Consider the following 14,907-nt stretch of genomic DNA (forward strand, 5'->3'; position numbering starts at 1 on the left):
AATTATTATTACATGTTGTAATGTTTTATTATCACCAGGGTAAGAAGGTTTTAATGTCAAACATATTTATACATATGTACATATTTTATTATTTTATACATCATGTGCAAATGTTAAAAATCATCAATTTTACCCTTCCCCTAAGAAGAAGAAAAAAAAAACCAAAAAAGCACTAATTTGTTATTTTGCCATGCCAGAGAGCCAGCCTAATTTAAATAAGGAGGAGCTAGCAGGTTCCTCTTCCTGGTTGGCCAACTGTCTAAAAAGGTTTCCTGGGCGGAAACTGTCCTCTGGAGCAGGAATAGACGAGGAGACCACCTGAAACAAATAAAGATTTGTGAAAAACTGCATCCATTCATGTAGAACATTATTTACAACATTAAGTTAAATAAAACATACAGCAGCCACCACACAGCAAACGAGTGCACTGTTGGCCTGTTACACCTATACCAGTACATTACCTGCTCAAAGACATTGCAGAGAAATGAACTTGTTCAGACTCAGCGAATCAATTTCTGAACTTATTCAGATTTACGGAAACCATTTCAGCAAATGAATTTAATCCAAACTTGAAGCGGTTAGTCAAAGCCAAGCCTACTGTCTCTGGTCTTTATGGTTCATTAATCACATATGCAAAACAATCCCAACGCTAGGCAAAATCACAGCAACAACACACCCCAAACTTCACCACAACACCCACACACAGTGTCACCGAGTGTCTGGAGATGTCGGGTCGTCTCCCTACGAGTTTGTAACACAAAACTGAAAGTGCAAAGCAAGAAAACATCTTATTTGTGGAGGTATCAGAAGACAACGCGTCATGGAGGAAGACAAGGCGAGACTAGAACAAAGGTTGACCTCTGACCCCAGACTAACAGCACCCTCCTTATCTAGCAGGGCTCCTGCTATCTCAAGTAAGCAAATGGAAGTTCTCAAGTGATATACATAGTCACGCGCGCACACACACACACACTATGCACTTACGAGGGGTGTAGTGATGTCAGTTGCTATGGTTGATGATTTAGCTTTCCGGGAACTGGTCATGCTCAGTGGCAGAAGGCCAAAGCTACAGAAGACAATTACAAGAGGAAAACAGTCAAAAAAACAAAAAAAGCCTGTTCGGTAGTGCTACATATCAAATTGTCCATTTTCAAGCTGTAGTGGTTGTAAAAACAGCCAGACAAGTGTGACTTTGGAGGGTGAACCATTAAACATTAAAAGGTGCGGGCGTATGTGAGGGTGGGGGCCCGACCCATTCTCACCGGATCTGGCTGCTGGCCAAAGGAAGGATGTTGTAGGGCTCCTGGGAGCCCAGGCTGGTACTGCGACGTGCACACTGCTTCTCCGAGCCCATCAGGAGACCCAGGAGCACCTGGAAGTGACGTGAAGCCTCATCATTAGAAGAGGGGAAGCCCAGCTCGGCGGGCGATAACGGCTCCATCTTACAGTAGAACATCTCCGGCTGGGCAGGAAGGGGCAGTTGCTACAAGCCCGTACGAAGACGTGCGTATATTCACAGCAGTGTACTGCGCAGGCCGGGGCCGGCACAGCAGCGTTTACCATACGATGGAGCCAAATCAAACTCCACCCAAACACAAACACAGCACCACCCTTACAAGCAAATACATGGCCAGTCTCGTGATGAGCAAGTGAAGCTATATCTCAAGACAGGCTTCAGTAAATGGTTCTCTACAAATATTAAATATAAAGATTCAAAGATTATATATAATATAAATTATATACATTGTCTTCAATTTACCACAATAAACCTACAAATCCCAGGGGCCAGCACAGGAGACATATCAATTCAATGATTTGTCACGCAGCTGTGTGTGTGTGTGTGTGTGTGTGTGTGTGTGTGTGTGTGTGTGTGTGTGTGTGTGTGTGTGTGTGTGTATGTGTGCTTACTGAGGTCCTCTGTGTGACGCGGTTCAGGTTGCTGTTGAGATAAGGAGTGAACACGTCCAGGTCAAATGGGTCGATATGGGCCTCCAGGAGATCACAAATCTGTTGGACCCTGGAGAAACACAAGGGGATGAGCAGACGAGCAGCACCAGGTCTGCTGGGGAGAAACCCGCTACTTCACAAATGACCCCCTTCACCAGTGAGTTGTGGTGGTGAAGGGCGGAGGTGAAGGGCGGAGCCAAGGGGAACATGTGAAGGGCGGAGCTGAAGGGTGAAGCTGAAGAGCGGCAGTGAAGGGCGGAGCCAAGGGGAACACGTGAAGGGTGGAGGTGAAGGGTGAAGCTGAAGAGCGGCGGTGAAGGGCGGAGCATACCTGGGGTCCTGCTGTGAGCGGGAGGTCCTGCCCTCTTCCAGTGGGGTGGAGAGAGTGGCTGTGAGGTAACGCAGGTCAAAGATCAGCTGCAGGGCCCGGTTCTGGGTGATGAGGAAGGCTGCGTCCTACACACGCACACATTCACCCAGAGTTCATACGCCATCATCAGTTCTGTAAACCATTCTGGGTGTGTGTTAAGAGAGAATGTTGTTGAGAGAGGGAGTTCTGCCCTCACCGAGCCGAGTTTCTCGTACTCCTGCAGAGTCTGATCCAGACAGCCCTTCACCAGCTGCAGCAGCGTGACCTTAGGAAGGGCGTGACCTCCAACCCTATTGACCTCCAGGCACAGGTGAAATAGCAGAGACTGAACGTACCATGACGGCTGTGGAGAAGAGACAACAAAAGATACAAAGTTACTCCGATGTTTAACAAAGACTGCGTGACAGTCCGGTATACACCAAGCTTTGCTGTTAGCACACGTCAGAGGCACAGGAAACATTCACACTGGAATCACCAGGGTCACGCTGCTCAGCTGATATTCTGCTGGTCTTTTACCTGCACAGGGAGATGAATTTTGGATGTGACGGTGCTGCCTGACTCCGCCTCCTCTTGGATCTCAATCTCCTCCCAGTTTGTAGCGGTGCTTAGGGCGTGGCCAGCCGTGCCGGCGTGCAGGGAGACCGCAAAGCTGCCCACCAGCTCCTGGCACACCCAGGCACCCAGCACACCAAGAGACAGGGTCACTCCAAAGCCAGAAGACATCTCACTTTACACTGAAAACTCAAGGTGACTCCTTGAAACACATTCGTTTTTCTTACAAGAAGAGCTGTGGTATTCTTGTAATTGTAGGTTAGAAACTTTAATATTTGTAAGAGTGTGAGCGTGTGTGTGCATGTTTGTGTGACTGTGTATGTGTGTGAACATGCACACTTGCACATGCTCAGTCTGACCTTGGAGATGGCGGAGCTCCAGATCCCGTAGGCCTCCATGCTGCAGCCGAGTAGCTCCTCCTTAAGGCCGGCCCACTTGGCTTGTGCTGGGCTGGGCTCTACGTCTTTGGCCACGCCCCCCTTCCCATGCTTCCTTCCCTGACGCGGGGTCTCTCTGCTGCCTGCGTCCCCTAGACCACACTCGCCCTGCCCGAGCACGCAGAGCCTGAGGCTGGGACAGAGCTCCCCGAGAGACTGGCACAGCCTGGCCATGAACAGAACCGAGGTCATGGAGCCGGAGCCCGCGGGCCCACCGGGCGTGTTGGCCAGCTCCGCGCGGACGCTGCCCAGGACGTCCTTCACGCACGCCAGGCAGTGCTCCCTGAGAGCCTGCTCCACAGCGCCGGCGTCTGCGTAGCGGCTGAAGGAGGAGGTGCGGGTGGCCGGCGCGTCCTCCGGGGCGTCCCCGCGGGCCTCCGCGGGCAGGTAGTGCAGCACGTCATCCAGGCTGGCTTTGAGCTTGGAGTCCAGCACGGTGCAGAAGGTCTGCACGCAGGGCGTGAGGGCCTGAGTCTTCATAGACAGGCCGCTCTTGGCCCGCGGGCCGCGCCGGGACGCGCTCACCCAGGCCGCGTCGCTCGGCAGGTCGCCCGGAGACTCTGCCCACAGGAAGGCCGCCACGTCGGACTCGTACTGAGCCCCGCGCCCGAAGCCCCCCGCGGAGGGCTGACCCTCCAGCTCCCGCAGCGCAGAGGCCAGAAGCTGTCTGGAGCTACTGGAGATCACATCCATCCCCTCCTGCATGACCGCCTGGGAAAAGATGGGACAATTAGAGCCGGCCCCTCCTCCCCCGCCAGGTGGCAGCCGCGCCCGCCAGGCCCTCTCCTTCTCCGTGCCGCGTACCTGTAGCCGCTGCAGGAAGAGTTCCTGCAGTAGGTCCTCCCACAGACACAGGGTCTGCTCCAGGAGGCGCTGGCACACGGCGCCCCAGTGCAAGCTGACCGCCTCGCTGCTCAGGAGCTCCCACACGCCGTCCCTGATGGCGGCCAGGCCCTTAACGCTCCTCACACACAGGAGCAGGGAGCTCACGCCACCTCGCATGTCCTCTTTACACCTGAAAAGATGCATTAAAAAGGAGGGAGAGTGAATATTGGTAAGGGAGTTTTATTAAAAGACTCCAAATGACTCCCCGCGTGCCCATAGTGCGGCATCAGGAAGACCAAGTTGAGGTTAACATCAGCACTCCAGTGTTCTGCAGGGGGGACACTCACGTGTCTATCCACTGGTGCAGCGTGTCTCGAAGCAGGTCGCTCTGGATGGGCTGGGCCAGGGTTCGCAGGGCAGGCTGGAAGTTCAGGACGGAGGGAGGCAGGTACTTAAACCAGCTCCCCGCACTCTCCTCGCCACGGAGCACCCTCTGGCCCCCGCCTGCAGATCGGGGTGAGGGAACAGACGGGACAGGCCCATCTTCATCAAAACTATATACGTGGAGACGAAACCAGACATTTTTTGTCTGCCTATTTTATGATGGGGGATAATCAGCTCACCTGTGGACGAAGGAGATGTGACATTCTCCAGTGTGCTGAAAAGCAAACCGCAGCCCAGACCAGGCTCCGCCCCCCGGCCCTCCGGAGGCACGTAGAACACAGCATAGGCTTGGTACAGGGTGGTAACCAGCAGCTCCACCAGAGAGCAAACCTGGCCCTTAATCCCAGCTCCTGAGGACCAAAGAAGAATAACATTTAATGTTACAAATGTTGGTTTGCAAACATAAGCTTATTTGAATTGGTAATAATTCAATATATAATATATAATATAATATGGTAATAATTCAAACAGACATTCAAAAATACAAATGTAACATAACATTTAAGCGAATAATTTAAGCTAATAACAAAAAATGTTACTAAATACTGGCATTTGTGGCGAAACATTCTACCCTGCGATATTTAAAGACCACTAAACAGCAGCACATTACAGAACATCTGGACACTGGTGACTTCTCCCCAGGGCTTAGGTGACATGTGTCTTTATGCGGCTTACGAGGAAACATGCCGTTATTAATGGGAACAGGATTTGGGAAGCATTACAGCACTCGCAGTGGCAGTGACACACACACACACACACACACACACACACACACACACACACACACACACACACACAAACACAAGGATGCTGCTTGCAAGTATAACCTTGTCTTATGCACTAAGCACATTCTTCCAGTAAAGGGGTTTATTCTTTCATGTTAAAAGCTAAACGTTTGGAGACACGCTTAGCACAGAAATCACAGACAGCCAGTGCTGGGCGGCTCGAGGTCGTACCGTGCTGGGGTTGGTTGAGAAGCTGCTGGATGGAGGCTTTCCTAGCCAGCAGGAAGTCAGCCAGCGCCTGGCGTGGGGAGCTGTCCTCCAGGAGCATGGTGGACACCAGCGCTTCCGCTATAGCCTGGTCAGACATGGTCCTGCCTCGCAGCACTGACCTGCTGTCCATCAGGATGGTGGATCTGGGGAGGAGGGGGGCCAAAACTAAACAAAGAATCCAGGGAGCGGAATAAAAAAAGGTCTTCTGCTGAATTAATTCAAGGAGCACAAGAGTGAGGTGTGATCAGGAAGTGAAACCGAAGACGGTTCAAAGCAAAGCAGAGACAGGCAGCGAGGGCGTAATCTGAACCTGAAGTGGCCGGTGGCCGCCACCTGCCGCACCAGGATGGGGAAGCGTGCGAGCACGGGGCTGTAGTGGCTGCTTCCGCCCTGCAGGTGGAGCTCGCTGTGCAGGTGACAGCAGAGGAGGTACAGCTGCGTGGCCTCCAGGTACTGCGAGGACTCCAGCGCGCTCCATATCCGCTCAGGGATCTCCAGGAGGAGCTTGATCTGCGACGCCATTGTGTAGAATCTCTCCTTCGACTGCTTCTGATCCTGGTAAACACAAGGGGAGAAAAAAACAGTTTCACTGGCAGTGCGAGCTGAACTGTGGAATCCAGAGACAGGACTGTCAAACCAAATCTAAGTAGCACATAAAGATGGGGCGTTTCTGCGTGCTTTTGTGCAATGATGAAACTGATGATACACTGGAAGACTTTAGACGCTTGGCAGTAATAATCCAAACTAGTCAGCCATCTATCCCATCTGACCTTATCAAGATACTTAGGAACTACCGTCCTGACCCAAAACGTCCAGCCATCAACATACCTCATCCTTACTGTGACTTTGAGGAGTTTTTTTCGTCTGTTTCAGCCTGTGACAGTACCGGTACATGTCCTGGAGAGACTGCACGACACTCCCCGAACACTGCCTCATCTCCCCGATGGTGTCGGCAGCGTCGATCAGGTCCCTGTAGCGCTCACCGACCATTTGGCGAAGCTCCTCCTTTTTCTGCTCTATTTCTCCCCGAACTTTGCGCTCGATGGCACGAATGTCCTCGGTGCTGTAACGCTCGAACAGCACGGTAGGGTCCTTGATCTCGGACACCCGGACAGACTGAGCAGGCAACGCCGCCATCGCTTCCTGAAGCTGCCGACTGAAAAAGGCGGAAGAAAGAATTTCCAAACTCCACGTAAACAAAGCGTCAGAGGTGACGCAGTATCCGGCAGCGAGAAGGGGCCCGTCACCGAGACAGCGCCCCCGGCGTCCGGAGGGTGGTAGTGCACACAATACTGATTTTAAACAGTCCGCACCTTTTTAAACTCATCACACAGGGAAAATCGAATTTATTATGCTGCATATCTGGTTAACACGAGGTAGAAACGAAGAGTAACGTGTATTTTGTAATTGTAATTGTAATATTAATGGCATGCTGCGCCGTGTACATTTCTCTGAGAAGCAGTAGCATCAGCCTGCAGATAGCTTGCTGTTCATTAATCTTTTTAAAAAACGGCGTGCCTTTGGAAGTGCAGGTGACGCTACTCCTTGATTTGAAGTTCACAAGATGTGATGGGGTATACCGTATACTATACTATGGGTAGACTATAACGGTCTTAAGTCCGGACGCAGATATGAGCAAGCACAATTTGATTGTTTATTCAGTGTCACGTAATCTAATCAGTTACTCTTGTATAGACTATTTGAAAGAGTAGTAAAAAAGTTGTGGTGGGATTTTGAGGCATTTATCTACAGGGATAAGTATAAATGTAGATTAAATACTTGTAGATGTATACTTTGAAAGTTGCTTTGAAGATCACAATGGGCTTAACCATAACGAGCCGATCTCAGATCAGCATAAACCTTAACGCCCAGTCAAGCGCACCGTGACGCAGCTGAAGAAACAGGTAGAAAGTAGCCCGGAAACGGGGACGATAAACGAAACTACGGGTAAGCGATCTAATAATTGTAATCAATTTTGTTGTTACAACATTAGAGTAATTAAACATTTATAAAAGATAATTACCAAGAAAATACAAAGACAAATCTGTGCGTGGACGTGGCAGGCGGTGATGTTATACATCGTGTTTATTTTTGTGTTTTAAATTGTGTTCATAGTCAAACAATGGGTGTACATGTCAAAGTAAGAAATAAAGTAGAATTTGATCACTTGTATGAAGTATTCCAGAGCTTTTAATGTGTTTAGAGGGCTCTAACTTGAACTTTTAACAAAGGATTATATTTACACTGAAATCCTCAGGTGGGCTAATTTAAGACTAACTGGGTGTTAAAATCAAATCAAAAACACCTATATTGGGTCTCTTTGTTATTTTCTGCAATAATAATATTATATACAGCAACGTTATGATTAACTAATTCGGGGAAAACATTTGTCAAAGCCCATTCCTTCCTTCTTCTCCGCAAACTTCCGCGTTTTCTTGGAATAGCAGGTGCACCATACATCCACAGCAGTGGCCGTTTTGTCCGGACGATGGAGAACAGAGATCTGCAACAGGATTTCCAGAACCAGTTCAATGACGTCGTCAGTAGATTAACGTCCAAGCAGCTATTTCAGTCAGACTGGGATATCGCCTCCTTCGCGATTTTCTTCATTTTCATTGGCAAGTTACGTTAAAAACGTTATATATATATACATATAGTTTTAGAATTATATATTTCTAAACTATATATTCACACAGATATATATACATCACAAATATAAATATATAATTCTCTCTCACTCCCCCCTCGGCGCACCATAAGGCACTTTCGATATACCGTTAATCTGTATCGTGGTATCTTGCTTCCACAGGCATGGTGCTGCTGTTGGTGATTCTAGTTCTCATCAGATGCTGCTGTTGTTGCTGTTGCGATTATAAGGTATTTGAGCTTGTTCCTAATGACATCACCATATAACCCCACCACTCTGTGATGTATTTGCTGACACACATTTTCTTCATGATTTTCACTCTAGCCCAAAACACGGAAGGTGGGCATCGACAACATGGCGCTGGAACCGTAGTCTAAAACACAAACACATTCAAAATATCGAAAACAACCTTGAAATTCTGTATTTTTTCCTTTTAAAATGATTCCACAAGTCGAAATGGTTTATGTTAACATTTAAATGTAAGTGATATCAGAAATAATGTGTAAATAATGTGCAATGTTTTGGAAAGCAAATACTTAAAGTCAGTTTCTTGAGTCAACATCTCCAGTGTAAATACGGTGAACAAACTTCTAGGAAGCATGTCTGCTTTATTTAATTTCATGGTAATTTTTCTCTACTGGATGTGACACTACACCTTATCAACACAGAATTATGATGTAATTGAAGATATGATTATTATGCATTTTTATTTGTTGTAACTGCAGGTGTAAGCTACACAATTATTTACTCAGATATCAGTTTTGGTGTATTTCAAATTACACAGGCTATGTTTTGAGGTATCTGAATTTAAAAGTAACCACTGCTCCAAATTTATGAACTTATTATCCTAAAATTATGACACTACATTTGGTGACCTCAGGAAAAGTAGCAGAGCACTGTTCCAATCACATTAATTTCAGCCAATCAGCAATCAGGAAATTGCAGCATCCTACAGTTCCCTGTTTTCAGGCAAAGTTCTCCCCACATATTTGAAACGAATACCATGCTTCTTGCAGCTAGGAAGGGACGCAGTCATCTGTACTCCTAGTCTGTTTGAATCCATTCTATTCTAATCCAGTCTGTTTCTCATGCAAATCCTCCCAAATGCAGTAATTACTAGTTTAGTAGTAGTCTGACTCAATGGTATCTTGAATTCTGGCCTATCCATACTATTACCTAGGATAAATTCTGTGACCAGATGCAAAGCACTTTGTAAGTCGCTCTGGATAGAGCGTCTGCTAAATGCCGTAAATGTAAATTACACAGCCCTCTGTAATAATTACACAGCCCTCTGTAATAATTACACAGCCCTCTGTAATAATTACACAGCCCTCTGTAATAATTACACAGCCCTCTACAATAATTACACAGCCCTCTGTAATAATTACACAGCCCTCTGTAATAATTACACAGCCCTCTACAATAATTACACAGCCCTCTGTAATAATTACACAGCCCTCTGTAATAATTACACAGCCCTCTACAATAATTACCCAGCCCTCTGTAATAATTACACAGCCCTCTACAATAATTACACAGCCCTCTGTAATAATTACACAGCCCTCTGCAATAATTACACAGCCCTCTACAATAATTACACAGCCCTCTGTAATAATTACACAGCCCTCTGCAATAATTACACAGCCCTCTGTAATAATTACACAGCCCTCTGTAATAATTACACAGCCCTCTGTAATAATTACACAGCCCTCTACAATAATTACACAGCCCTCTGTAATAATTACACAGCCCTCTACAATAATTACACAGCCCTCTGTAATAATTACACAGCCCTCTGCAATAATTACACAGCCCTCTACAATAATTACACAGCCCTCTGTAATAATTACACAGCCCTCTACAATAATTACACAGCCCTCTGTAATAATTACACAGCCCTCTGTAATGTGTTTTGCCAAAGCCATAAAAGTAGAACCATGAACTTTAAGAGCTGGATTAGAAATGTGTGGGGACTGTTAACGTCTTTTAAAAACTGCTTTTAATTTCAAACTACAAACATATCCTATGGAACACAGGCCCAGAAAGAACCCATAAAACCTTCACAATGCACAAAGAACAGACATTATGGGAAACCAATTTGATCAAATTCAGTACTTGACAAATGCAAATGAAATAATTTTGTATATGTTTATTGCACAGTTATTATCAACATAAAATATGCCCATTAAATATAAACAAAGAGTTTCTCTCATATATTTGTTCTATATTGTAATCAAGAATGATTTACATTTACTGCGACTCCCTGAAGACAAAGGTAAGTGCATTTAACATCAAAAATAAATTAAAGAAACAGAATAAATTAACAAACATGGCTGATAACTTGGACAAGCTCATGTATTATGCAGATCAGTACTGCTGAGGACCTGTTTGACCACACAGCAGTCACGACTAAAATTAAGCTACATAGTGTTTCTCTTTAGAGGTTTTTTTTTAATTCTATGTTTACATTCTTGGAATGCTACTTTAGCGAAGCATCCATATCAAAAGCTGGAGTGCCTGGATTAACTCTCTGGAGTGATGCAGTGAGGAGGAAACCCCCTAAAACGTTTTAGTGTCAAGTCTACTAACCAATCCACCATCACCAACACTCCAGATATACTCCAGATATTAACCATGCCTAAAGGATTCTGCTGCTTGTGTAGGTAATACTAGAGGAATGTGTAACAAGGTATTAAAGAGGAAAAAAAACCTCAAGCAACATTAAAAGACTCATGACATAAAACACTGGTCATCAAATTTTGATCCTATTTCTCAATCAATTAACAACATTTCACAGTTTCTGTTCAGAATAAATTAATGCAGGGGTAGTGTAGGGAGAGGAGGAATGGCAAAATGCGCCTCGTAGTGACAAAGTACTCCACCATTACTGAACGACTGACACACCCAACGTCCTGATCTTCATTTGATCCATTAAGTTGGAATGACGAGACTGAGCACGTGTGCTGCACGTGTTCCGTGTTCTTTGTCTACACACGATGCGGTCAATAAAACATTTTTAAATTTATGTCTCGCACAACAAATGTAAAGCATTGGACCCGCTCCAAAAGGTTCAGGGATTAATAACATAGCTGAATGTGTTTAGAGTATGTTATATACTACCTTGTGTGTGTGTGTGTACATGGACACATTTGGAACTGAATAAGATATTTGGTCAGTTTAAAATGGCCTGTAGTTCCAGAAGCTGGAGAAGACAGAAATCTGCAAGAGGAACGAGAAAGAGAAACACGCACAAATGCTGGTATCGTTTCACTGTCCACAAACATTTTACCGTCTCAGTCAAAGTAAACAGAAGCTAGCATGTAACTAAAGCATAATTAGCAGTTATTAATCAAATTGTCAATAAGTAATCTACACCCCATCTATATAACCTGGCCTGGACCCCCCAGTAGGAGAGAGGGCGGAGAGGAAGGCCTGCCCCCCCCCAGCGGGAGGGGAGACTGCTGGGACATCAGGCACACCCACCTTATCTTTGAGCTGCTGGCAGAGCTGCAGGGAGATGGTGAAGAACACCAGAGTGTCGTTGAGCCACGGTACCACACACTCCACCGTGTGCACGTGACTCACCTCCAACTTGGCGCTGCCCATTTCACTAAGAACACAACAGTAACCAAGTCTTCGTGTAGATATCAACAGGAAAGCATTCAATCACCCGTTTGCCACAACCTCATGTGTTTTATGAATTTTAAGAACACAGTAAGGCACCAGTCACCCTGCTACATAAAGGAAAGATAAACAAACAAACAAAAACAAAACAAAAGTGAACACTTACAACATGGCTCCAGGATTATGGAGCACGGAACTTCCTGCTGGTTTGAAGTTCTACAGGGGGGAAGAGGAAAAGAAGGAACCTTATTAGAAGAAATAAATGATTACATCTGTCTCACTTCAGCAGGTCTACAGTGGTGTGCAGTGTGTGTCTGTACCTTAGTGGTGTTGGGCTGTAGAACATGTAGCTGATAGACAGTGAGGCAGAGTTTGCTGAGGTTGATATACAAGTTAAGCATCAGGTCACCAGGCAGCGGCGGGTTGAACATTTTCTAAAGGAGTGAAAAATAAAAGCCCCTGAGGAAGTGAGGTAAAAACCCTGTAATTGCCTATGGCCCCAGGATCGTACCACAGGCCCCTGGGGACCTACCATCAGGCCACAAGAGGCCAGCTCAGGCAGGGTCATGGAGGCTGGTGTGGTCAGGCGGTTACGTGCTCGGATCAGTTGTAGCATCACTGCGTCCATGAGCTGTGGCGACACACACACACACACACACACACACACACACACACACACACACACACACACACACACACACACACACACACACACACACACACACCTGTGTCATGCAAATAATCTGTTCAGAACACACGTATTTGGCTGTAGAAGAATTTACTAGTTTTCATTGCCTTGCTGGGCCACTCCTTGCTAGCAGCGTGTAAATATCTGAATGCTTCAATCAGTCTGATCTGTGGCGGAAGAACCAAATGATGTGTTGGTAGACCTGACGTTGGTAGACCTGACATGGGTGATTCCCTGATGTGGTGAACTGCGTGATATTGATCATGAGAGCGGACACAGCCCAGCACGACTCTCCAGTGTAGGAAACACAACTTCAAGCACAGGGCTGCCCGGCTTACCTGGTAGGCCATACAAGCTGAAGCAATGTGAGTATTTCTGAACGGCCTTTGAACTAGTACACACATGACACTCGTAAAATGGGAACGTACATGTTTACAGGCACTGTGAATTGGTGGAGTTTTGGCTGGCACCGACCTTATTGACCTCTGCCCCGGTTTTAAAGTGGTAGGTCTCATCATGGCTGTTCAGCAGCTGAAGGGCTTGGGTCACGTGGTTCCTGGCGTCCTGCACCTGAGGACAAATCTTAATCACTGCACTGAGCTGCATTAATGCCAAAAACGAGACGAGAAGAAGCAGAAAGTTTTAAAGGACAGAGTCAAAATTACATTAACGAATAACAAAAGCCAAAGAGCGCAGAGGTAGCAACACTGGCTACCAGTATGGAATATGGCATAACTGCAGAAGGTGTGTGCTCAGGGTCTGGATTGTTTAGGCACAAGCGTGAGGTCTGGACTAAATGCCTACCTGCTGCAACTTCCACTGCTTATCATCCCGAAAGACAAAATGCATCACTTGACTGCTTTTAGCAACTTTAATGTTGATATCCTGTAAAAAAACAATATGATAAAACAATTATTTTTTAAAGCAAACTGCCCCAGACAATAATATGAGGCAGAAAATTCTAAAACACATGTGTGGGTCAGATAGCATGTTGTGAAATTAGTGTCTAATTCCTTAAATGACTTGAATTCATTGCAAAACATCATATTGACACGGTGCTTGGAGTAGCTGCTATCAAGAGAACAATATCAACAACTCACATTAGTGAGGAAGTTAATAGCCAACATTACAAAACGGTTACAAAACTTTGCTAAACCAAATCATACGGTGATGCAACACTTACAGCCTGGGTCAATGCTTCCCCCTGCAGGGTCAGCACTCCTTTGACCTGGTCCATGCTGTATTAAAACATAAAACAGGAAATAAGCTCTCATGGGCTCATCTCACAGCGTTTATGATCAGCAGTCTCGTATTTATGATGCTTGCTTTTAAATGATCTTACGTCGAGCTGCCAAGTATGAAGTTTTCTTGTTTAAGTTGCCCCTCGAAGCCTGGTGTCGGCACTGAAAAGCGCCTCGACGCCTCCTGCGACGGCCAGACATCGTCCAGAGAAATGAGGATTTGACAGATATTAATGCTACATCACAACTAAACGGCGTTAAAATATTTTTAAAAATACCTTCAAAATATCCTGCAGCTGTTTCAGCACAGCGTGCACCTCCTCCTTAAGGAGCCAGTTAAACTCTTCCTCCTTAAGACGAAAACACATGTTTATTACATGATTTATGATTGACGTCTGTTATGCCGTTGATCAGAAGTAATAATAATAATAATAATGCATTTTATTTAATGGCCCTGCAGGCATCACATTAGACCGTAACATGTAGTCCATTTATCTAACAGCTTACCAGCACGGCCCTCTCTGCTTGACTCGCCGCAGACATTTTTGACGCTTCAAATGAAGAATAGCGCTCGACACCGAGCATCACCGATGATATCTGTTAGGACTGCAACAAACACACACCGCACTATCAGTGTAGTGACGAGATCGCAGCCCCCCGCCTCCTTCACCCGTAACTTCCGGCGTGTGTCACAGCAAATCTATCCGGAGCCGCCGTGGAGACAAGCGGTAAGGTTCCGCCGCATCTAAGACGAGCTTGAGTTGCTAGTCGTTTCTGTGGTTTCACAGAAACATTCAAATCGGTAGCGTAATAAATAATGCGTTCGTAAATAACATAACTACATAAATGTAATCACTCTGATCATGTGAACATTTACTGGATATGTGTAAGGTTTTCTTATCGGCTTATAAATGTCGGCAGCATTCAAACCTGGATCTCGAGTACGAATTTGGTTCTAGATTGCGTAATGTCTTGTTGTCGAGTGATTCCTGTAAGTGGTTGGACCAGTGATATACGGTCTCTGGGTTGGACACGTTGTCATCACTCCCGATTAGGAGAAAAGGACAAGCGGCTAAATCTGTAGGACGTGAATCTTGAGAACTGTGTTTGGAATATCACTGGTGTAGCAGATAAGCC

The 14,907-nt window shown here is 46.0% G+C and overlaps 3 protein-coding genes across 6 annotated transcripts; 1 reads left to right on the plus strand and 2 right to left on the minus strand.

Annotated features, from left to right (window-relative positions):
- Window positions 1-179: 179 nt before the first annotated feature.
- cog1 (component of oligomeric golgi complex 1) lies at window positions 180-6,748 on the minus strand. Of its 3 annotated transcripts, XM_076996493.1 has the most exons (15): window positions 6,399-6,747; window positions 5,881-6,125; window positions 5,532-5,713; window positions 4,755-4,925; window positions 4,479-4,635; window positions 4,111-4,321; window positions 3,229-4,017; window positions 2,834-2,980; window positions 2,514-2,660; window positions 2,279-2,403; window positions 1,909-2,017; window positions 1,263-1,372; window positions 985-1,066; window positions 713-762; window positions 180-318 (listed from the first exon to the last, which is right to left on the minus strand). In XM_076996493.1, the coding sequence occupies exons 1-14, from the start codon at window positions 6,705-6,707 to the stop codon at window positions 742-744; spliced, it is 2,805 nt and encodes a 934-aa protein (XP_076852608.1). In that variant the 5' UTR covers window positions 6,708-6,747; the 3' UTR covers window positions 180-318; window positions 713-741. The 3 variants fall into 3 exon arrangements, with proteins under 3 accessions (XP_076852608.1, XP_076852606.1, XP_076852607.1); XM_076996491.1 differs by lacking the exon at window positions 713-762 and having other exon boundaries at window positions 181-318; window positions 6,399-6,748; XM_076996492.1 differs by lacking the exon at window positions 180-318 and having other exon boundaries at window positions 325-762.
- A 432-nt stretch (window positions 6,749-7,180) lies between these two features.
- On the plus strand, window positions 7,181-8,924 carry smim22 (small integral membrane protein 22). 2 transcript variants are annotated; one of them, XM_076996520.1, is made up of 4 exons: window positions 7,181-7,517; window positions 8,018-8,188; window positions 8,380-8,447; window positions 8,542-8,924. In XM_076996520.1, the coding sequence occupies exons 2-4, from the start codon at window positions 8,059-8,061 to the stop codon at window positions 8,587-8,589; spliced, it is 246 nt and encodes an 81-aa protein (XP_076852635.1). In that variant the 5' UTR covers window positions 7,181-7,517; window positions 8,018-8,058; the 3' UTR covers window positions 8,590-8,924. The 2 variants fall into 2 exon arrangements, with proteins under 2 accessions (XP_076852635.1, XP_076852627.1); XM_076996512.1 differs by having other exon boundaries at window positions 7,208-7,517; window positions 8,015-8,188.
- Window positions 8,925-10,351: 1,427 nt separating this feature from the next.
- On the minus strand, window positions 10,352-14,742 carry rogdi (rogdi atypical leucine zipper). The gene is made up of 11 exons (XM_076996510.1): window positions 14,278-14,742; window positions 14,049-14,120; window positions 13,872-13,954; window positions 13,713-13,767; window positions 13,334-13,414; window positions 13,004-13,099; window positions 12,374-12,472; window positions 12,162-12,275; window positions 12,008-12,057; window positions 11,701-11,827; window positions 10,352-11,436 (listed from the first exon to the last, which is right to left on the minus strand). Exons 1-11 carry the CDS (start codon window positions 14,353-14,355, stop codon window positions 11,395-11,397), a joined length of 897 nt encoding a protein of 298 aa, XP_076852625.1. The 5' UTR covers window positions 14,356-14,742; the 3' UTR covers window positions 10,352-11,394.
- Window positions 14,743-14,907: the final 165 nt, after the last annotated feature.

Source organism: Brachyhypopomus gauderio, chromosome 2 (assembly GCF_052324685.1).
Source record: "Brachyhypopomus gauderio isolate BG-103 chromosome 2, BGAUD_0.2, whole genome shotgun sequence".
Classification (NCBI taxonomy): domain Eukaryota; kingdom Metazoa; phylum Chordata; class Actinopteri; order Gymnotiformes; family Hypopomidae; genus Brachyhypopomus; species Brachyhypopomus gauderio.

Coding starts and splice junctions, on each gene's coding strand:
- cog1 (XM_076996491.1), bottom strand. CDS start 6,707: ATGGCGGCGTTGCCTGCTCAGTCTGTCCGGGTGTCCGAGATCAAGGAC. Junction 6,126..6,398: donor AAAGTCACAGTAAGGATGAG/GTATGTTGATGG, acceptor TGTGTTTACCAG/GATCAGAAGCAGTCGAAGGA. Junction 2,661..2,833: donor AAATTCATCTCCCTGTGCAG/GTAAAAGACCAG, acceptor TCTTCTCCACAG/CCGTCATGGTACGTTCAGTC.
- smim22 (XM_076996520.1), top strand. CDS start 8,059: ATGGAGAACAGAGATCTGCAACAGGATTTCCAGAACCAGTTCAATGAC. Junction 8,189..8,379: donor GATTTTCTTCATTTTCATTG/GCAAGTTACGTT, acceptor TTGCTTCCACAG/GCATGGTGCTGCTGTTGGTG. Junction 8,448..8,541: donor GTTGCTGTTGCGATTATAAG/GTATTTGAGCTT, acceptor TTTTCACTCTAG/CCCAAAACACGGAAGGTGGG.
- rogdi (XM_076996510.1), bottom strand. CDS start 14,355: ATGCTCGGTGTCGAGCGCTATTCTTCATTTGAAGCGTCAAAAATGTCT. Junction 13,415..13,712: donor GGGAAGCATTGACCCAGGCT/GTAAGTGTTGCA, acceptor GTTTTTTTACAG/GATATCAACATTAAAGTTGC. Junction 11,437..11,700: donor GCCAGCAGCTCAAAGATAAG/GTGGGTGTGCCT, acceptor TTCCTCTTGCAG/ATTTCTGTCTTCTCCAGCTT.